The 23,773-nt window shown below is 42.8% G+C and overlaps 1 protein-coding gene across 4 annotated transcripts in view; it reads left to right on the forward strand.

Annotated features, from left to right (window-relative positions):
• Positions 1–20,760, forward strand: part of igsf9a (immunoglobulin superfamily, member 9a) — a 65,299-nt gene extending 44,539 nt beyond the window's left edge. For all 4 annotated transcript variants that reach the window (XM_080018140.1, XM_080018141.1, XM_080018142.1 and 1 more), the window contains 15 exons: positions 882–1,023; positions 3,005–3,150; positions 3,891–4,036; positions 6,667–6,807; positions 8,814–8,927; positions 9,399–9,549; positions 11,490–11,601; positions 12,964–13,154; positions 14,188–14,423; positions 14,872–14,956; positions 16,355–16,522; positions 16,899–16,935; positions 17,233–19,782; positions 19,886–19,971; positions 20,313–20,760. In XM_080018140.1, coding sequence (XP_079874266.1) covers positions 882–1,023; positions 3,005–3,150; positions 3,891–4,036; positions 6,667–6,807; positions 8,814–8,927; positions 9,399–9,549; positions 11,490–11,601; positions 12,964–13,154; positions 14,188–14,423; positions 14,872–14,956; positions 16,355–16,522; positions 16,899–16,935; positions 17,233–19,782; positions 19,886–19,971; positions 20,313–20,428 — 4,421 coding nt within the window. In that variant the 3' untranslated portion in view covers positions 20,429–20,760. The remainder of the gene's footprint in view (positions 1–881; positions 1,024–3,004; positions 3,151–3,890; positions 4,037–6,666; positions 6,808–8,813; positions 8,928–9,398; positions 9,550–11,489; positions 11,602–12,963; positions 13,155–14,187; positions 14,424–14,871; positions 14,957–16,354; positions 16,523–16,898; positions 16,936–17,232; positions 19,783–19,885; positions 19,972–20,312) is intronic.
• Positions 20,761–23,773: the final 3,013 nt, after the last annotated feature.

A 23,773-nucleotide genomic window follows, 5' to 3' on the forward strand; every position in this document is an offset into this window, starting at 1 on the left:
ACCGCCCCAATATGGCGGCCATGTCACAAAATTCTTACAAAAATAGGTTGGAGAATGGCAAAACCCGCTTGTGATTTCGGAGTTCGAAAATCGAGCGCTCGTTTCGATCGTTTTTGGATTCCGAATTGGAAGCGTGACGCCCCTACAACGCAACAGAGCTGAAATCAACTCTTCTTCCGTCCCGTTATGCCAACTGAAGCCAAGTCTGAAAACGGAGCCGGGCACTTCTCCGCTAACTCAAACTAAACCGTGATCCAAATTTCAGCTGAACATAGTCAGCTTTTTAGTCCGCAAGGCTGAAGGGGAAACTTCGAAAAGAAAAGCCTTTTCTCCGCGAGTTGGGGGGTCTTCTGTGGCTGCAGGGCGGGAGGCTCGGGGCTTTCCTGCGGTCGTGGGGTGTCTATGCGGCCCCCGGGCCTCGGGGGTGGCTTCGGGGCCTTTTTCGGCTTCTTTGAGGCGCTAGGATCTAATACCAACCTCCTGCACCAGAACCAGTTTGGGCAAGTCCCGTACACTCACCGGAGAACACTTCACACGTACGCACGCACGCACGCACGCACGCGCGCGCGCACACACACACACACACACACACACACACACACACACACACACACACACACACACACACACACACACACACACACACACACACACACACACACACACACACACACACACACAGACAGGACACATTGGGAGTCATTTGTGCATTAAGCCAACTGAATCAAATGAAGGAAGAGTCGGGGAATTTAACAAAAGGTTTTCACCTTTTGGAGTCAGTCGTCCAGAACCAAATCCGAAAAAAAGAGTCAAACCTTCCATCGCTAATGATGACTTTCATAAAAAATAGGTTTTTTTTGTTTTTTTTCGCCCGTCACCAGGTCCTCCGGTCATTGTCATCCCTCCGAAGAGCACCGCCCTCAACATGTCCCAGAATGCACTGATGCAGTGCCAGGCGGTGGCCGACCCCCCAAACATGACCTATGTGTGGAGGAGTGGAGCTGAAAACGTCCACCACATAAAGTGAGTTTTTCTGTTGTTTCTCACAGTCAGAATCAGAACGACAGTCCATCCACCGTCGACAGAAATAAAAAAAAAAAACATAAAAATGTGAAAAAGATTGAGAAAAAACAAAAAAAAAGGAAATTAAATAGAACAAAAATAGAAACAGGAGATAAATAAATGTATCTGTAAATGAAATAAAAAAATTTCGATTAAATGAAAAAATATGTTTATAAAAAATAAATATATATATATATAAACAACCAAATATTCAGAAATAGCCATAAATACTGAACAGAAATAGCAAAATATATAAAAATATAAAGAATATACAAAATGCAATTCTATGCACACGATAAATTATTGCTAAAGGAATTAATAATTATTACTATTTACTTAATCAATTATTACAGTGTCTACAGTGTGACAACAGTGTTATTTCAATATCTCGTATTTCATAATCTAGCAACCAACAGTACACCATGTGTTGGAGAAACACGGTCGTAATGTGTGTGTCTGTGTATGTGCATTGGTGTAGTCCACGTGTTACCTTAATTTAATCTGTTTCCTAATTGAACGAAACAAATAAAGCCCCCTTTGAACTGCGTGACCCGCCTCCGGGAGGTAATCATCACAGTATACACAGTACAATTAACTAGACTAATGCACTATGTGCACTTTGTGTATTACAAACCTTTGTCGTGTAATTTATTCACCCACTCCTTTACTTATTGCCTGTCTGCAAAGTGCAAGTGGCCTTGACTTTTTGTATCCGATGTTAACTGCAGAAATATTGGAGTTAAAAAAAAAAATACGTGAAAAAATGAGTGGGCGCTCTTCGCTGCCTAATCTTGTTGAAATATAAATTTCCATAACCTGCCGCTACTCACTGGTGAGTAAGTCCTGACTAGAAAACTCCTACACGGCCACGCTGCAGGAGCTGGTCTGCTGCCACTGAAACCAGAATAAAACAATAAACAACAACAGCACGTTGTTGTTTATTCTGAAGGACGATTGACAGATAGATGGATAGATGGAAAAAAAGATGGATAATTAGATAGATGGATACAGTAGGTTGATTGATAAATTGATTGATAGATTGATAGATTGATAGATTGATAGATACAGTACATGGATTGATGGATGGATGGATAGATGGATAGATATTTAGATAGATGGATAGATAAATAGATGGATAGATACAGAATATAGATGGATGGATGATAGATGATGGATGGATGGATAGATAGATAGATAGATAGATAGATAGATAGATAGATACTATAGATAGATACTATAGATACTATAGATAGATACGATAGATACTATAAATACTATAGATAGATATATAAACTATGGACGGATGGATGGATGGATGGATGGATGGATAGATACTATAGATAGATACTATAGATAGATAGATATGATAGATAGATAGATGTCTATACTATGGATGGATGGATGGATAGATACTATAGATACTATTAATACTATAGATAGATAGATAAATAAACTATGGATGGATGGATGGATGGATGGATAGATACTATAGATACTATTAATACTATGGATAGATAGATAGAAATATAAACTATGGATGGATGGATGGATAGATACTGTAGATACTATAGATAGATGGATGGATGGGTGAATGGATAGATACTATTGATGAATAGGGAGATATCTGGCTCTATACAATAAAACTAATGTTAACCAATAAACAATAGAAAATAAAGATAACTTAGAAAAATTACAATGAAAATTTATAAAGTGACAAAAATGTATATGTAGTGATTTAACTTTTAAGTCATTAAAAAACTGTCAAATAAAGTTAATTTAACAATAACGTAACCATGAACGATAGAATAAAGCCAACAATAAACCAGAAAATGGAACAATGAACCTGGCGATAAATAAATGAATGAATGAATGAAGATGAAGCGTGGTGAGGGCGTGGCAGCGCCTGCTTTCATCTGTTTCCTGTTTCCTGTTTCCTGTCCAGGCGTCTGAAGTCGCGTGTGAAGATCATCGTGGACGGCACGCTGCTCATCTCCGACCTCCTCCCCGAGGATTCTGGGAACTACACCTGCATGCCCACCAACGGCCTGATGACCCCGCCCACCGCCTCCGCCCGCCTCACCGTGCTGCGTATGCGCGCGTGTGCGTGTGTGTGTGTGTGTGTGTGCGTGTGTGTGTGTGCGCGTGTGTGTGTGTGTGTGTGTGTGTGTGTGTGTGTGTGTGTGTGTGTGTGCGCGTGCGTGGTGTCTGCTCCTACGTGTGACACTTCCCTCATCTATATGTACTGTATATACAGTATATACTGTATATATGTGTATGTATGTATATATTTATATGTGTGTGTGTGTATATACTGTATATATATATATATACTGTATATATGTGTATATATATATATATATACACATGTATATCTTTATAAATGCGCATCAAGTTACGCATCATTTCTTACATTTTCAACTAAAGTGTCCATTGTGATGCTAATGTGAGCGTGAAATGTGAAAAAAAAAATTTTTTTGGAACATTTGATTTTCTAATGAACTGTTATTCATTTGTGCATGAATGAGCAGTAAAAGCTCTCCTCCAAATTCCATTTCTCTAAAGATGATTTATTTATTTAGAGTTTTTTCTTCTTTTTTACATCCCATCATTTTTTTTAAATGACCATGAAATGACAAAAATGACAATGAACCGCATAAAATTGAAAGTGAAAAAAAAAAAATCTCTTCATGTATGTTTATATACAGTGTGTGTGTATATATATATATAGAGAGAGAGAGACGTTATCATGGAGCACATCATTTTTCCTTCAGCAAATGGATTTCACCTTTCCATCTCCTCCCCTTTCCCCCATCTTCCCCGTTCCCCAGACCCCGCCATGGCCCTCCCCATGCCCAGGGAGACGTACCTGGCGACGGGGCAGGGCGGCCTGCTGCGCTGCCCCGTGGTGGCCCAGCCCCCGCTGGCCCACGTGGCCTGGACCAAGGACGGAGCCTCCCTGGACCACCTGGCCTCGGTAAGGAGATCCACATCTGATCACAATCACTATATTTCGCCAAGTACATTTTCATATTCAATATATACAAGGAATTTATGTTTGAATTAGCGCCGCTTCACTGTCTGAAAGAAAAATAAAAATATTCAATTAAATTTCAATTAAATAATATGAATATAAAAACAGGCAAATAGACAGAAATAAACAAAAGACGAAACAGATAATCTCTGAAAAATAAACAGAAGAAAATTCAAATAAATAAATAACAGCCAACTTTACAACTTTACAGCCGCCATGGCCTCGGCGTGGAAAGATATCTGCTGAAAACGCTGAAAAAGAACATATCAATCTGCCCACGATACGAAACAAATCTAAAAAGAATGAAACGCAGCTGGATCGACGTAACGCCACAACACCGACGGAGCTTTCAAGCCGTTGCCCACACACACACACACACACACACACACACACACACACACACACACACACAGACACACACACACACACACACACACACACACACACACACACACAGCATGTGAAGTGAGGGAAACGCTACCGTGGAACTGGAAACTGAAGCTGCTTCCTTCAAACCACCTGGTGCTGCCTCTCATTCTGACATTTCACCGTGTCCACCTTTTGGTTTTGTTTTTTATGTAACACTTGTGCTTTTAATGCACGCCTCTACCGAGATGTTTGGTGGCACCTGTCTTTGACCAGACTCAGAGTAGAGTTTATTCAAAAAAAGGACATTTTTATATGCAAGGAGTTTGTGGTGGTGAGGGTCGTGTGTTTATCTACAGACAAAGAGCAAAAAAACCAAAGCTTCACATTCTGAAAAAATAATCATTAAAAAAAAATGTAAAATGCCCAAATAATGCTGAAAACACAGAATGGATTTTTTTTAATGGGCCAATCAAAAAAATTAAAATAGCCAAAGGTACAGAACAGAAAATCTGTGCACTTAAAGACGATGGTATATTCAATAATATATAGCTTTTCAAACCCTCCCCAGGGGGTCCACAGCTTTCTCCTCTCTCTCTCTCTCTCTCTCTCTCTCTCTCTCTCTCTCTCTCTCTCTCTCTCTCTCTCTCTCCCTCCCTCTCCCTCCCTCCAACCCATCAATCACACAGTAGGTAAAGACAGTGATAGATAGATAGTTATATATATATATATACACACAACAAAATAAACACATACAGTATATACATATTCTGTATATACATCACTCAGGATACTTCACACCTCCATCGTAAATGCGTTGCTTTCATGCATGCTTCATTGCACATTGCTCATCATATGTATATTCTATTTATATCTCTTCTTAAATCTGCACTGTATGTACGTATATATAAATGTGTATGTGTATAAACATGCGTCTATATATTTATTTCTTTATCTAAATAATATTCAAGACGGATCATTCGTAATTGTAAAAAATATCTATTACGAATGATCAGTCTTAGATAAATATAAAACTTAAAATATTTTTTGGACAGTAGTTATTTTGATTTAAAGTGTTGAATGAAAATGTAAAATTGTAAGGAAATCCTTGGAGGGGGCTGCACCGTTGCTATACCAAATCCTAACGGGGGGGATTTGAAAATAATGGAAATTGTCTTGCTATATATATAGATTATATTGATAAAGATTTTATATATATATATGGATATATTTAATCTATAATCTATATTTTTACATAAGAAATTCTCATTCTCACTTAATATTACAATGTAGAAATGATGACAGCCAATAGGAGGGCAGATATGATCTCAGTGGAGCTGATCCTTGGAAAATGGACGCCCGGACCGCTGTGTAATTGTTCATGATGAGATAACGTGTTCATGAAAACGAAAAACGTCCCTTAAACTATAAATAAAATAAGGAAAACGTCATTTTATGTCTCTCCAACAAAGACATTTATTTTTAGGGACAGACGGCAAGACTAGTGTGAATTCCCCTGCCGCACGCCACCCGAGTGGGGTATTCAGGGCCCTCCGGCACAGAGACGCAGACGATGGGGTTGAAAACACAAGTTTATTGTGGAGAGGGGGCTGGTGGACCAAGCCCAGAGCAGATGTACAACATGTCATGGCAAGGGCTCCTCTCCTGAGTGAGTGTGGGGACGGGGGTTAGAAATTCCGCCAGATCTGGCGACGAGACAACAACACTGGCGGGCTGTGTGACCCCAGCATCCGCCTGATCCATCACTTCGTCAGTTCCAAGAAATGCCCGACGGCAAAACCAAACAAACCAGAAGGAAATGGAAAAACCCAAAAACCCGTCTTCAGAAGTTCACGGATGCTTTTTCCATTTGTGTTCCATGTCAACACGTGATGGAGTCGTGTCCAAAGCTGGGAGATGCGTGGCTCTCCTCTTCCGCCGCTGAGCCGCCACAGCACTTACCGCATGTGCCGTACCGCATGTGGTCATTATCCTCTGGCAAGTTTAAAACCCATGCTTCTGCCGGCTTTCCTTCCTCCGCTTGTTTCCATGGCGACAGGGCGAGAGAGAAACTTATCGGCAAAACAATAAAGTGCGCGGCGTGCCGGAACATGCAACCGCGACTTCAAAGGGTCAAAGGGGTGTTGTTATTATTGAAGACGGTATGTGGTGTTTTCCTTAAAACAAAGCCTGTTTGATTATTCCAGTATCCAGGGTGGACCTTGACCCCGGACGGCTCGGTGTCCATGGCAACCGTTAACGACGACGCTGCAGGGGTGTACGTGTGCACGCCCTACAACAGCTACGGAACCATGGGCCCCTCCGGACCCACCACTGTGATCCTACAGGTCGGTCCAGGCAGGCGCCCACCGAATGAATAATGGAAACGGCCTCCTGTGTCGCTCGTTCAAAATCGCGGGTCTGCTGCTCTCATTCGCCTGATTCGTCAGCTCCAGACGGAGCAGCGGCTCTGCGCTCACCGGAGCAAGTTTCACTCTGGAAGGGAGAACTATTCGTAGTGATGGGAGGTTGTTTTTTCAGAGTGGGTTCTTGCCGGCTCACCCGCTAAAAAAGAGTCGTGCGATTTTCCAACTATTGGTGACCCACCGCAGCAGAACCCGCGTTGTTGCCCATTTCTAAAATTGCCACGAGGCACCAAATGAGTTAAAAAAACCCAAAAAAAACCTTTCAAGAAGGAAAACTCGATTTTTCCAGGTTTGTGTTCCTTTGTGTTTTTGTTTTTTTTAATCTCTCAATGTATTTTCAAAACCGAGTTTGATTTATAAATATTAGAGAAATGTTAAACCGTTGAGTTAAATATTCACATTAGATGACACGGGGAAACGCAGTTCACTTACCGAGACGCTGAACAGCGCTGAACAACGCAGATCGATGATTTCCTCTAAAGCGACCGTCCGGGTGAAGATCATTCCTCCATATTCCATGGGATGTGAAGTCACAATGTGAAACTCTTTTGATGGAGTTCAACCTTAAAATTTGACCTGTTTTATTCACACACCTGGATTCATTGTTGTGTAGGCGGCGTAGCACGCCAAGAAGAAAAGCTGACGTCACTTCCGTAAACGGAAAACTTTGGAGGTGATTATCTCAGAAACACGGTTTGCCGCACCCTCGTCATTAACAAGCCATAGCTTTAAAAAATATTTGCTTGATTCGCGATAGTGACACATCGTTTTGAAGCTCTGATTCTCCTCTTTCAAATGAGGTGAAAAAAGAAAAAAAGTGAAACGGTCCCAAAAGTACCTGAAATCCGTGGTGGGTCACATTTGTTTATTTGCAAACTGTAAATCTGTCACATTCATTATTTATTATGTATCTCGACAACCACCTGCAGCGTTTTTGCCTCAGACTGTATTTCACTCCTCAGTAATTATTTTGACTTTGTCAGTCAAAGAGCCACTCTTTTCTCGGAGTGACTCCAGACACCCGAGTCATTTCTTTGATTTTGTTTGCAGCGAACAAATTGTTCACAAGTCTCGCGTCACAAACTATTATAAGGTCATAGACGTAAGCACAGTTCTACGTGTTTATGACGTTTTGTGGTGTTTTTAGCGGTTTGCAGGAGAGTGGTTAAGTGCTGTGGGAATATCTGATCGTAAAACGTGTTATCCTGGCAGTAAAAATGTATTTTTTGAAAAAAAAAACACCCGCCGGGTCCTAGTCCCGGCGGGTGGATGCCGACAAAATCAGACTTTTTAATCTGGACGGACGGAAGGGGCCTTTCTTAGTCATGGTTGAAAAGGAAGAACTTGGTTTTACAAAAAAAAAAAGAAAAAAAAAGAAAAGAAGATCAGCGCTAATCGAGGTCTCGTGAGGTCCTAATGAACGGGCGTGGCCTCCAGGTTGAACGGCTTGATCCGGACTGAGACCAGCGCCAAGCCCGGGCGGAGGGAGCCGACCGCTCCCTCGCCACCTCAGCCCAGGTCTTCCCAGTCTCCAACTCAGTCGCCATAAGTGACGCAACGAAGTGAAAGTCGTTTTTAAGTAGGATCTATCTTTGCGAAACCGGCCGGCGGTGTGTCCGGTTGAGAGGGCTCAACTCCGGTCCGCCGGGCCGCCTCCCAACACGCCGCGCTACGTTAATTGGCAGCAGCGGCATCAGTCACGGCAAATTAGAAACCCAATGCAAATGACATTTCATTGACCTTTATCTCCCGTGCGTACGAGCCCTGCGGCATTAACAAAAAGTCAACCGCAGACTTCCGGCGCTGGGCGCTAATTGTGGGGCTAATCCCTCCATCGCGAGGATGATCCGGTCCAAAGCGGCGGTAATCCGGTTTTAAGCTTCCGGCTCCGGTCTCCTTGACCCCCCCCCTGCGCCTTGACTCCCCAGGACCCCCCGTCGCTGGCCGTGGCCCCCCAGCAGCGCTACCAGCAGGACGTGGGCCGGGAGCTGCTCGTCCCCTGCCGAGGGAACGACCCCGACGCCGCCGTCACCTGGAGCAAGGTGAGGGGGGGGGGGGGTTTACTTTTGCGTTTAAGTTTTTTTACTTTTTACTTAGAGTTAGATTAACACACGTCCAACTTAACACACATTTGTTCTCCCTGAATGTTCAATTCAAATACAGACATGGACATGTACATGGTCGAATGTAACACACACACACACACACACACACACACACACACACACACACACACACACACACACACACACAGACACACACAAACATGAAAACTATTTGTCAATATGTTGTTTTCTTCTGAACCTGGTGAAGGATGAGATACACACACACACACACACACACACACACCCCCCCCCCCAACACACACACACACACACACCCACACACACACACACGCACACACACACACACAACCAATTTTTTGTCACCACAAGCCCAATGTCCGCCATCAGTAGAGGACCTTTGACCCCTCACTTGCACGCTCCTCGTGCTCCTCGTGCTCCTCCTGGCAGGTGGGCCCCGCCCCTCGCTCGGGGTTCTCGGTGGCAGCCAACGGCTCCCTGCTGCTGCAGCCCGTCAGCAAGGACCACCAGGGGGCGTGGCAGTGCAGTGTGAGCAACCGCGTGGCCTCCGTCAACGCCAGCACCGTGGTGCATGTCCTGGGTGAGTGCACGCACACGCTGCCTACATGACGTACAGATATACTGTATACACACCTATACTATATACAGTATATGTATATATATATATGGAAACAAATGTGCAGGAGAGACTGAACAAAAACAAGTTGCTGACAAAAATTTCTGAAAAAAAAATTGCATACAGTGGTACCTGGACTTACGACTGTAATTGGCTCCGTAAGAACGGTCGTTAAAACATTCGTTTGTCGATGCAATTTTTCCCACATGAGTGATGACATCATGGAGGTGAAAGTAAACAACCAACACACAACAAACACAGTCGACATGAAAGAAACAACAATAAGCAACGAACTACGTGCACACACCATGTAGGTGGCCCACTGACTGACTGCTGACTGCCTGACTGCTGACTGACTGCTGACTGCTAACTGCTGACTGCCTGCTGACTGACTGCTGACTGACTGCCTGACTGACTGACGGCTGACTGACTGACTGCTGACTGATGGCTGACTGACTGCTGACTGATTGACTACTGCTGACTGCCTGACTGACTGACGGCTGACTGACTGCTGACTGACTGACAGATGACTGACTGCTGACTGATTGCTGACTGACTGCTTACTGACTGACTGACTGACTGACTGACTGACTGACTGACTCCACGCTCGTATCTTGGAACAGTCGGTCGCAAGTCGATACAAATTTCCGTGACTATCGCTGCTCGTATGTTGGATTCCTCGTAAGTAGATGCAGTCGTAAGTCGAGGTACCACTGTAGTATACTGTATACAGTGTAAACATATGTATATATATACATATACATAGATAAGTAGAGATACATATTGATATGTTTTAATATAAATATGTAAAAATCAAACAAAAAAATTAAATAAAATCATAATGTAGTGTACGTTAGTGTAGTGTTAGTGTAGGTTAGGATAGTGTGACAGATGACAGAGTGACAGATGTCACAATAAAAACAAGATTTTTTTTTTAATATATTTACATATTTTCTGTTTTGTATTGTTGGCTGTTTATGTATATTTTGCTATTTTTATTTTATTTTTCATTGTTTAATTTCTTTCTATTTTATTTTATTTGAATTGTCTGTACAACAATGCACCAATCCACACCATTGACAAATGATATTTATATATATGTACTTGGCTAAATAAACTAAAACTCAATTAACTCTCTTATAACAACAACATGATAAAATAATAATAGTAATAACAGCAACAATTATTATAACAAATATAGTTGCAGTCAGCAATACACGGGGTCCAGTCTAGCCATGTTAGGTATGTATTACAGTTTTCCGAGGTTCCATAAAACGCACCGTAACGCACGCACGTCACTGGATGTTCAGTTCAAATGAAAACCCTGGAACACGCAGCGCGGACGCAAAAGAAAAGGGACGGTTCCTCCAAAGGTCCGTAGAACTTGCTGCGGTGCCAAGACGCCCACCGTCAGCCGTCACAGTTTTCGGGGCTTCTGTAAAACGCAGCACGAGTTACAGTTTTCTGAGTTCCCTTTAAACGCAGCATTGGCTCGGGTTGTCTGCGCGGGTTGTCTGGGAATGCTATGCAGTCCACAAGGCTTTTAATGATTTTAAAAGCCTCGATTTAAAAAGATTTAAAAAGATTTTAATGACTTCCAAGAGGCAAAGCTTGGATTTATTGTTGTGTTCCAGATACTTTTAGCCCAAAAAACTAAAAATAATTAGGGGTTGTGATGATTGAATCAAAAATTTGAAAAACTGAAAATGTACAATTTTTGTTATTACTGCGGGCTGGACCCCTAATAATACCAACAATGATAATAATAATAATAATAATAATAATAATATAATAATCGTGTATAATATACATAATATCTTATTGTATTGTATGATACAAAATAATGTTGGTATCTATAAATGGTATTGAACTTTATTTTCTCTTCCTCTTCTGGGTCATGGCAGGGACCACGCCCCACGCCGCCTCCTCGCTGGCCGTCGTGCCGGGGGTCCGCCAGGCAAACGTGTCGTGGGAGCCGGGCTTCCACGGGGGTTCGGCAGCCACCTACTCGGTGTGGTGAGTGGAGTGGAGTGGAGGTGGTGGAGTGGTGGCGGTGTTACGTTGGAGCTCCACCGCTCAAACCGCCGTAACCATGGCAACCATCGACAGCCCAAGCATCACTCTATTGATCTCCAGGACAAGGGGAAATTCATTTATGTGTTATCATCCCTCGGCAGCCCCACAATGATGCTGTCAGAGAGAGAGAGGGAGAGGGAGAGAGAGACAGTGAGAGAGAGACAGTGAGAGAGAGAGACAGGGGAATGGAAACATGTGACAAAAGGACAGTAGAGGACGTTATATATATCTGCCAAGAAAACAAACAAACAAAAGGAAAAACAATGGCCAATAATATTCTGTCACAGCGTCCTACAGGTGGAAACACAGCCCACTGCGGTTGCCAGTTGCGCTTGTAAAATTGCTGTTAAAAACTCAGCACGAGGCTTAGTATTTATTACACTATATTCAGTTTAATAGTTGAATTAGTCCTTTTCGATTTAGCAAACTACTGTATATTATTCCTCACAGTTATTAACTGATCGTCGGAAAACTAAAATTTTTGAACAGGAACAAAAACAAAAACAAAAAATAAATCAACATTTTAGGGGTTTTGAAAACGTTTGGAAAAGTTAAAAAGTTTATGATTATCATAATAATAATAAGTTATTTCCATGGGTTTTGGCAGCCACCTATAATGATAATAATAAGTATTAACAATATGTTTTTTTAATGTAAAATGTCTTTATTTTTCTATATATCACTCTTTTGAATGGGGGGGAGAGAGAGAGAGAGAGAGAGAGAGAGAGAGAGAGACAGACAGACAGACAGACAGACAGACAGACAGACAGAGAGGTGCCACTTTTAGACCCTCTGCTAATCACCTCAATCTCCTGCAGCTGCCTCCTCTGCCGGTTACCAGTGCTGGCTCGCCACACCTGCAGATGGCGCTAAAGCCACTCTCCACTACCATATTTATTTTCCAGGAAAAGCTCTCTTTACCTGGAATTTACAGCAAAAAAAAAAAAAAAAGAAAAGCAGACAACAAAATTCAACATACTCTTTCTGTTTCACATGCATTGCTGCTCTGAAGAAGGTTTGTTGCCCTGGCGACAAAAACGTGATTACAAACAACATTAAATCGTATCTTATCTTAACTTAAAATACCCCGCCATGGTGATTGCGGGACTCCTCTGGGTGCTGCTACACATCACTGCGTCGCTGCCACTGCTCGGTTACAGCGGAAAAAGTGTGGGAAGTGGATGATCCTGAATTTTTAATGAGGCCAACTTCAATGCCATGTTCCATAATACCAGAGCACGGCGTTCACCATTCTATCTCTTCTCCCCCTCTCGCCCTCCTTCCCTCCCTCCGTCTCCCCAGGGTAAAGCAGGTTTCCGGAGGTGATACTGGGAGGAAGCCGGCCTGGTTCTCGGTGCCGGTGCCTCCCTCCTCAGGCTCCAGGCTCCAGGTGACGGACCTGGCTGCCGCCACCGACTACCAGTTCAGCATCCTGGCCCAGAACAGCGTGGGCACCGGGCCCTTCAGCGACATCGTCTCCGTGCGCACTCTGGGTCCGTGATACAGTGCTAACGTGAAAGTCATCGAAATTTTAGCGCAAATGTAGCTGAGGCCTCGTCCTCTACCACTACTCTGCTGCTCCTCCTCCACCTCTACTCTATCTCTGCTCTACCTGTACCCTGCCTCTACTCTACCTCCTCCTACTCTACCTCTACTCTACCACTACAATACGTCCACCACTACTCTACCTCTTTTCTACCTCTGCAATACTTCCACCTCGACTCTATCTCTAGTCTACATGTACTCTACCTCTACTCTACCTGTACTTGACCACGTCAATACTTCCACCTCTACCCTCTGAATACTTCCACCTCCACATCTCTACTGTACCTGAACTCTACCTCTACTCTACCTTCTCCTTCTCTACCTCTACCTCTAATGTACTTTACTGTATCTCTACTTTACCTGTACTCTACCACTACAATACTTCCACCTCAACTCTACCTGTACTCTACCTGTACTCTCCCTCCACTACTCCACCTCTACTCTACTCTACCTCTCCTCTACCTCTACACTACTCTACCTCCTTCTACTCTACTACTTCTCTACCTGTACTCTACCTTCACTCTACTCTACCTCTACTGTACCTGCACTCTTCCACTGATCCACCTTGTTCTACCTCTACAACACTTACATGTCTACATTACTCCACCTCTACTCTACTCTACCTCTACTCTATTCTTCCTCTAGTCTACCACTACTCCACCTCTTCTCTACTCTACCCGATAGGAACCTGGGCAAAACAATTTTCCTTTATATCCTGAGGAACAAATATCATATACTTTGACCTTTCACTACTTTGTCAATTTGAAGATCGAACCTTTTGTCCATTGTCCACCTCAATCTGCTTGTCTCAAATGTGTCATGATGGGATGTTAAGCAACATAATACTAAAGAACATAAGGAAAGTGAAATGTAATGTATCACCTGTGTGTGTTTGCTTTCTGAGAAGCCACACGGGCCTCGCCGTCCCTCTCACTCAACCCAACCTCAAAACATCAATCGATTTGCCGCCACCCCCATCAGATCCCCTCGCGAGGAGAAGTAAACCCAAGCCCCCGGTGTCGCTGTCGGCTAATCGGGGCTCGGCGGGTGTCGTCCTGCGGTGGGTGCTTCCCCCCGCCGCCGCCCACCAGCAGCAGCAGCCGCCCCCCGTCACGGGCTTTGTTCTGCAGTCGCGCACCCAGCAGGGGGAGTGGCTCAGCCTGGATGAAGACATCAGCGCCAACGCCAGCGAGATAATCGTTCCGGGTCTGAACGAGGTAACACGCCGGTGGAACCGCTCCCTCTGAGGCCAATCAGCCCAGTTGAGAGTCTTCTGTTTTTTTTCTTCTTCCCCATTTTTGTATATATTTATTTATTTGATTTTATTATTATTTTTGTTTTATTTATTTTGTGTTTTTAAATCAAGGGTGTACCCCCACAATTTGCTTTCACTGTCTCAATTGTGCGACCTCGACGGCAGCCGTCACTTGCCTGTCGTTTTCCAATCTCTGCTCGCTCCTCTCCTCTGTTTGGGGCTGCTTGTCTCAACCCCTTTTTCCTCCCATATAGGCCTACATGAATTCAAATGAGCTTCATTAGCATTGCAGACACACTCCCGTGTTGACAAAGTGTGGTTTCATCCTCCGTCCTCCCCACTATGTGTGTTTGTGTGTGTGTGTGTGTGTGTGTGTGTGTGTGTGTGTGTGTGTGCGTGTTCGTTCCCAGGATCGTGTGTACGAGCTGCGACTTTTATCTCGACAAGGGGAGTTGCTGAGTGAGCCCAGTCCATCAGTCAATGTCTCCACCATGGGTAGGTGTTTGTGGCCAACCTTGCCCCGCACAACCCCCTACTCTCTCTCTCTCTCTCTCTCTCTCTCTCTCTCTCTCTCTCTCTCTCTCCCTCTCTTTATATACTGCATATCCCCCCTCCCGTCCTTTCTCGACCCTCTGTTCCGTTGTGTTGGACCAAGAATTAGAGCAGGCCCGCAGGGATGGCTGCCCATTACGAGTGGTAGCGATAGAAATATCCCCCAACTAATAACTTCTCAACGGGGCGAAGGGGATACACTTCCTCCCGCTCTTTCTGGTTTCTGCGTAACCGTGGTATGAATGTTTCATCAGAGTCAGAGACAGCAGGGAACGTATAATGTCAAACAAGGGGATAGGAATCTCCCACTGGTATAATCCCGCGCACTGCCACAGCAGTAGACCAAAGCCATAGATTATATGTGCTTTAATGTTTATCTGATTCCATGTACAAGAAGGAATGGGGCTTTCTGCTTAACAGCCCTTATTGGTTATCACAGCATCAGTCTGGGATGTGATACAGCAGGGATTAAATGTAGTCTCAAGAATTGTTGCAGCAAAGTTCATTGTTTTGCATTTGATTTTTTCATAATAAGCCTGAAAAAAACAACCTCAAAACAGATATTAATGTGTTTGCTTTTTATCTACTCAGGCCTTGTCAAATGTTGCACAACCACAACGCTTTACTATTGGGGAAACTTACCACTCTGCTGCAGCTTCTCACTGTGATTACATGCAGCCCAATGGGGCAAACGGTCAGGCCTTAAAAAAAACAAAAAACCTTGAAACCTCCTTTAGTCACAATGTTTAGTCATGATATTGTTCTTCAAATGTTGGTCACAAACTGTGCATTTTGTCAAGGCTTCCTGGGTGTTTTTGGATGTTTTTCACTTCTGTGTATGAGCTCATCGTGCTGTCATCCATGCTGACATAAGACACTAGAGACAGGGACCGTACCAATGTTATGCTCTGGATGCACTGTGGCAATTGCCGTGTAATTTTAAATAAAATGGGATATTACTGTCGTTCAACATGCTTAGAAAATACATGAATAATTAATGTGAGTTTCGCTGGATTAAAGGATTTTTAAGGCTTAAATATTTGCCCCATTGGATGGCATTTAAGCTCACTGAGAAGCTGCAGCAGAGTGGTAAGTTTCTCAATAGTAAAGCCTGATAATGATGGAAACCAACATTTTAATAAGGTCGATAAACACCAAACCTATCCTTTCACTTTGTTTCGTTCAACATTCTTCAGTGTGTGCCTCTGCCGTGACAAGCTACTGCTAATTACACAATAACTCCAATTGTTTGATTTTTGAGTTGGCACCTGGCTGCAGAGCCATTAATTAATTCACACTTTTATTAGCTGAAGTCATACATCACTGATAACATTGTTACAGGGATGCAGGTTTACCCCTCCACTTCCCGGCTGCTGGAGTTCGTCCCGGAGCCTTTGTTAGCCGGCGTGATGGGTGGAGTGGGCTTCATGTGCCTGGCACTCGTCCTGTTGTTGGGCTCCGCCTGCATCATCAGCCATAAGAGGGACCAGCGCCGCAAAAAGAGGAATGGTAAAATGTCCTTCATTGCAGGGCCTCGCCTTGATGAGCCACATCATGAATATCATAATTTATTCAATAAAATATTGAAGGCGCTTTCAATCCATTGCATAAATCATAGCTTGCTGCATGGATTTGGCGCAATTCTAGCCTGCCATTTGTCCATTCAGCTGTAAAAGTTATTAATGTGATTTACATTACTTGCTAATTAGGGTCATTTCTCATTAGTGGCTGATAAATGGGAGTGTGAGTAACTTTTTGGACATGGCTGGGTGCCTCAGGCCATCTAATGGGCTCTTATTAGGGATGATTATGTTTTTAGTTCTTGGTCAGTGTGGTTGTATCCTAATGAGTCAGACCCCATATTGCTCCTCTCCATCCACTCCAGAGCTTCCTCCTGCCATCTATAAATGCCCCCCATCTATGTAAGTACTCCAGCATCATTTCATTTTTATACCTTTCATCGTCAGTAAAAAAACAGTGGCTGTTTTGAAAATAGAATAATTAATGAAAAGCTTTATTGTTATTCTTTTCATCATCTTTCTCAACCTCTACCTGCACTGCGTTTACCAGTCTCTCTCCATCTGTCCTCCTTCTCTCATGCTCTGCTAGTCATTCCCTATTTTTCCCTCCCACTGTGAGAAATATTTTTAAACAATATCTACCTCCTTTCTACTCACTCATCCCCTACCTCTCTCCCTGTCTCTCTGTGTGGATCGCAGAAGGTCGTCAGGCACCAGCAGTCCAGACAGTGTGCTGAAGAAAAACCTGCTCCATTCGCCCAACCTCTACCCTACCGTCTCCTCTACTGCCTCTTCCTCCACACAGTTCGATTGCACCTACTTAAGCCAGGGAAGCCCCGCTGATCATCGAGACCAGTGCAAGGAGCTCCTGTGCACCTCCCATGATTTTATTAACCGCAGACATGGGAGAACTCCCCACACAAGGCCAACATCCTCTCCAGTCTCTCCTCCCCTTGAGATGATCACCAGGGGCCCGGATGGACGCTTTATTGACCAGCCTTATGACCAAGCCACCACAATGAAGATGGACAACATGTGCACCCTGAAGAAAGGCCGTCAGTCCATTGGTTTCCAGAGGTCATTATCCCTGCATTCAGAGAGGGGTGGAAAACAGGAGCCACCGTTTGTGCTGTCTGTTGACCTCCCTCCTTGCCAGAGACTGCCAGAGTCCAACCCAACCAATCAAGTGCGCGCCCCGACTGAGCACCTAACGCTGCATGGGCGCTGTATCTTGGATGAAAAGGAAGACCACCATGGCCAATCTGATTGCAGCAGCCTGCTCTGTGGAGGTAGCCAAAGCTCATTTAATTTCCCCCATCCAGAGGGAGACAAAAGCCCGGCCTACCCCATTATGAAGAGCATTGTCCAGCCCTCCACCACAGCCAGTACCCTGGTGCTCCAAATGGAGCATGATAGGGAGAGAGGTAACCTGAGCCGCTGCCTGCAGCTGGCCCAGGAAAGAGAGGGATTAGAAAGAGAGCTACGGAAGTACACGTTGGAAAGAGGGAGTACATTAGAGGAGAGCGGGGGATGCTTTGGCATGGACTCTGATGGTAGCGAGAGGGTAGAGACTGGGGCCAGCGAGCATGTTTGCAAACAAATGAGCAGCATTGTACTGCATAATCTCCCACAGGGCAGCAGGGGGAGCTGCAGTGTGTTGTCATCCTACGATGAGAATGAGGCTCTCCCCTTCATCTCCCCTACCCCTCCACTTTTAGTGCACAACTCGTTCCAAAGGTATCCATCCAGGAAGGCTTTTTGGGACTCCGATGACCAGCATCCTATTCCATCTTCCAACATACAGACGCCACTCACATCTGAGGTAGCACACACTCATTCAAAAAACAGATTAACTCTCCCACATCTCCCCCCAAAGCTCCACCAACATGAAAGGGGTGAGGCAGCACCAGGGGGATGGGATAATTTGCCACCGTCCAAACAAGTGAAGATGCAAAGGAATGATTCATGCTCCGAGGCATGGAGACAGAACAATCTAAGCCATGGCAGCCTTTCAACACTGTTATCAACCCATAGCAATAAATATGCTGAACATTTTGATTTGGCTGTCACTGCAGTGCCAGAACACTCAATTGCAGAGATGGCTCATGAGACACACGCTGAAGGAAAGTGTATCGAGATGAGTGTTGATGAGCCAGTGTTGGACGTCTCTCTAATGCTGCCCACAAAGCCCATTACGCAAGTCACAAGGGTCTCTCATGTACAACACCAGCCTTTATTGGCTCACAACGACCAATCGGAGGACATTGGCCAGAGAAGTTTTAAGTGCCTCAGTCCTTTAGCCAATGAGAAATTTGAGAGGAGACAGGATTTGAGTAGCTCTTTCACTCCTCGGCCCACAGCTCCACACCTCTGGAAAGCAACTCAGAACTATGACTACCACCAGCATAGCCAGAGTCTAGACATCAAGAAAAAGAAGCAGTGCAGATTCCTGACCCCTGACGCCTGGATAGACTCTCTAAGCCAAGAGAACTGCTCTTCTCCGTTCGCTTTCCAACCAGAGTCACTGTTCTGGGGACCCCATAGCACGCCTATGTTGGAGACCACTAAACCCTTTGCTGATTCGCCCACTAGGGTCCCTTTATCTAAACCCCAACCCCTGGAGAAGTCCCCATTTTACTCAACCCAACCCCCATGTGTGCTGGACCCTCCATCTCTAAGGAGTAGTCCAGAGAGGTTCATCCCAAATCCTTCTGTGCCTTACCAGCACAACCCAGGAAAAGAGAGGTCGATCTTCCCCGATGATTCCAGATGGCCCATCACCTATCAGGAGGCCTTGAGGTCAGTGCAGAACATAGAGGCCATGAAGGAAGCAACCAGAAGCTCACTGCCCACAGCTCGAGGAAAAAGACACAAAGAAGGGCCAAGACCACCAGAAAACAGGGACGACAGACCACCACAGGCCCCACTGTCCAGAGGCCTCAGTTGGCCTTCACCACAACAAACCTCATCAGCAACCCCCAACGGAGACCCCATGAGGCGGTACGTGAAGGAAACTGACGGGATCGAGAGGCCCGGCGGTGGTAGTGAGGCCGAGATAGGAGACCACGGCGGGGGAGCAGCAGACTCTGGCGGTAGCTACTGCAGCTATGCTAGCAGTGGAAGGGGCAGTTTAGAGACAGCTAATGGACGCCTATCGCTGTGCCTGTCACCCACCCTGGCCTGCTCCCCAGAGGAGATGCCGGAAAACGCAGAGAACAATAATCTACACCAGACTGAGCCAAAGACAAGGTATTGGCACACAACCAGGCAATGTCCATTAAGACTGATGAATTAGTTCAGGAACAGCAGTATTCACAGAAGAAATTGTTTTTTTTTTTTGTGTACTTTCCAGGAGAAAGGCGTCCGTTGATGAGAATTATGAGTGGGATGCTGTCGATGTTGGCTCGCAGCCTGAAGAGCACAACGGGGACCTTGGAGGTAAAATTGATTCTTAAATAAACAAGAATGTGCACTTGATGTTTGCTTGGTGGAGATCCATTTTGGATAACAAGCAAAAACAAAACACCCGATCGCTGTTTAAATGGTAACTCTCCTTATTCACAAGTTCATTCGGCCTTTGAGGGTGCACGGTGGTGTTTGTCTGCCCCATTTTACATGTGGTATTACCAGCGGTAGCATGGGCGTGAGAACAAAGATATGAGCGTGAGCCTGAGGCCAGCCACGGGCGATTTGTGGCGGAACAGCTGTTCTGAAACATGGGCTCATTCAAAGATAATTTACCAAGCTCCTCCCCCCTCATCCCCATCCCCCCTGTTTAGGCTCGCTTCCAGCGGTGGATCTACAGAAGACGCCCGGGGATTCTTCCCAGAGTCCTTCACTGCAGGGACACGGCCAAAGCAGTCGTCGCTCTGAGCCAGAGACTGTGCTATTCTGACTCTTCCAGCCCCCGTAGCCAATTATTGGACTTCATACCCATGGACGTATATATCGAATGGCATCCACACCGCATGCGACGGGAACTTTTTACTATTTTTAATTTTTTTTTATTGCTGTGGAGCCATTGTAATTTCATTTTTTGTAAAGCTGTAATTCAAGGTTTTTTTTTCTTCTTTTGTCTTTCCTTTGACAAAACATGAGATATAGTTATAGATAGGCGTGACTGTAAGTTTGTCATGGCATGTGTACTGACACCTAGTTCCTCACCATTTATTTAGAATTGCTTTCCGCTCTCACTCTTGTTTTGATGTTTTTCATTGTTAAAAAAAAAAAAAAAGTCTAATTCGTCTCCTGAACTCATTACTAAATGTTTTGTACATGAAATGGATTTTCAGCATCGACAGCATCGGCAGCATCGGCAGCAGCAGCAGCGACGCTCTTTAATTAAGGTGACACAGACACCTGAAGAAGCAGAGTGTTACGTCTATATTTACCAGAGGATCATCTTGTCTTTTTAATGCAAGCATAGATTCTCTTTTTCCCTCTAAATATAATTACAGTCGTCCTGCGTCAATTTCTCGATCCTACTTTTTAGAATAGACAATATGACTGCGGTACATTTAAATTTTTTTCAAACCATAGTTTGAAAAAAGACGCTGGTGTTTTAACTTTAGTGCTTAAACAAAGTCAACGGAGAATCCTCCACGGCTCCACCCTTTATGTTAGATGTATTTTCTAAACAAAAAAAATTTCCCTTTGGTTTGGTCTTTTTCCATTTTCTAGCACATGTTCTGAGTCTCATGTACTGAGATTGGTTGATAGATGGATAGATGGACCGACAGATAGGTAGACAGATAGTGTAACAGCAGCTCACATCAAAAATAGGCAATATAAGTTAAGTAATAACATAGAAAATAGCAACATGCAAAAAACCTGATCATTTGCTGGAGAAATTACCAATATACAATAAACCTCAAAATGAACTAGAAGATTGAATAATATGAAAAGACACAATAAACCTAAAAATCAACAATTAACAGCAATAAAATAAACCAGAGAAATTAACCCAAAAAATGTATAATTGAAGAGGAAACAAGCTATAAACCTTATTATAAACAATATCATAATAATAATAATAATAATAATAATAATAATAATAATAATAATAACAATAATATAAACCCAAAAAAGAACAATAACCAAAGAAATGAACGAGAAAACATTTGCAGTGTACAATAAAACTCTCATATAATAACATTTTATATCACATCTTATAATACAATCATTGACATGTAGAACTAGAGAGGGAGAAAAATAATAAAAATAACCAAAATGCCTCCTCAATGTGCAGAGCTCGGGGGGGCTTTTGTTTGAAGTTGACAACAAAGACATATTATCACATCAGACAACACAAATATGTTTTTATTTTTGTTTTTCCAAATCTTGTTTGCTTCTCCAAATCTTTCTGTGTCGCTTACAGCAAACGTTTCAATCATAATACCCTAATACAGTTTTGAGCAGTGGGTTTTTTATCTGTACAGGTATAATAATATATATATATGTATATATATATATATATATATATATATTTATATATATATAAAATAATAAAACTCAATGTCAACTCAATGGAGGTGGAAATGACTAAATGGAATTCCCTAATAATATGCTGTTCAAATGAAAGATGAAAATGAAAAGGCGTGTTTTGTATGAGATAAGTGTAATACTTGTAGGGTGATATTTTTTCATTAGTAAAATGAAAAGAATGTAGATACTGTCCAAACAAGTTTTTTATAAAGATAAAGTGTTATAATAAGATGCTGTGACTGATTCCACTATATATAGATAGATTTACAGTTTAGATAGATATACAGTATTCTGTATGTCTGGAAGACACTGAGCATTTGCTATTCTGTGATCCCAAATCTGCTGTGTGAGTTGATTCAGCTGCCCTGACTATATATTGTATCATAATAATATCAACTGAATATTTTTACTGTCTCACATCAGAACCGTTTTCACATTAAACTCTCATCAGCACCAAACCAAACCAAACATCTCATTATACAGTCCCCCGTAAAAACAATCTTTTATATTTGGGTCCATGAAATCACCTGGCTGTCTTGAATGCAGAATATGTTGTGAATACTGTGTTAAACTCCCTGACATTAAAACAATAGTATCTGGTTGAAAAATAATGATCCGTTCTATTCACAACTAAAGCAAAGCACTATTTCCCATTGACAACTAATATTTCATATTGAAAATTGTCGTGTAATGTGTTAAAATGTCAGATAGATGTTTGAATATATAACTCTTTTGGATCACTAGATGTCATCCTATGAAATAAACTGGCTCCTTTGGTGTATGCGATGTATGGGCATCCAGACATTTTCCGGATTGCCAAATTTCGATCCAGTGGCAAAATGGAAAACAACTAAAAGAAATGGTCAAAAATAAATAGATAAAGTAGTTTGGTTAATATGTGGTAATTCCTTCTTGTGGTAATTTTTGTTAAAGTGCAAGTTTAAAAAATATTGTGAAGTCCTAAATATGCCAAATTTAAAAGGGCCCAAAACTATCTCAGAGGAGTAATAATGATTGAATTGATCATAATATATACTTACGTACTACTACAACTACTAAAAATAATAATAATGATAATAATAATTACAAAAATACACATACACGTACACCACCATTAATTAATAATAATACGTAATAATCAAATCATTTGCTGAGAAAATATTGTGGTCTTTGAAGGTCTAAATTGACAAAAAATGTGTCATATTTACCTATTTAATTCAATGCATTTTGCTTGTTTGCTTTTTTGTTGTTACCATTTGATTGCCTTCAATCAAAAAGAGCACTTTGAGTTGCATGTTATGAAAAAAAGGTGCTATACAAAAAAATGGTTAAAATAATAATGATAATAATAATAATGATAATAATAACAATAATAATAATAATAAATAATAATTACCGTCTGAGTGATCAAATATTTCATACAATGGTATTTTTTTGTATAAAACAAACTGGAAAACAGTAGAAATCCTCCATCGGTTCCACTTCCTTCTCAGTTTCTAATATTTGTAAACACAAGCGTCGGATTATTTCTGTCAGGGTCCTTTTGAATAATGCATCTTCCTCTTAAGTCATAATATTCATGACATCTTAATTATTACCCTGCCGAAACAAAATGCCAAAAAAAGGTTGACATGGAGACCCAAAAAAAGCATCCTGGAACAAATTGGAGCTGCCAAAGCTTTTTTAATGAGGCGTCCAGTCCCTGGGATCCGACACCAGAGGATTAAAAAATAAATGAGAATAAAAGTCCAACATC

Source organism: Zeus faber (assembly GCF_960531495.2).
Source record: "Zeus faber genome assembly, chromosome: 17".
Lineage (NCBI taxonomy): Eukaryota > Metazoa > Chordata > Actinopteri > Zeiformes > Zeidae > Zeus > Zeus faber.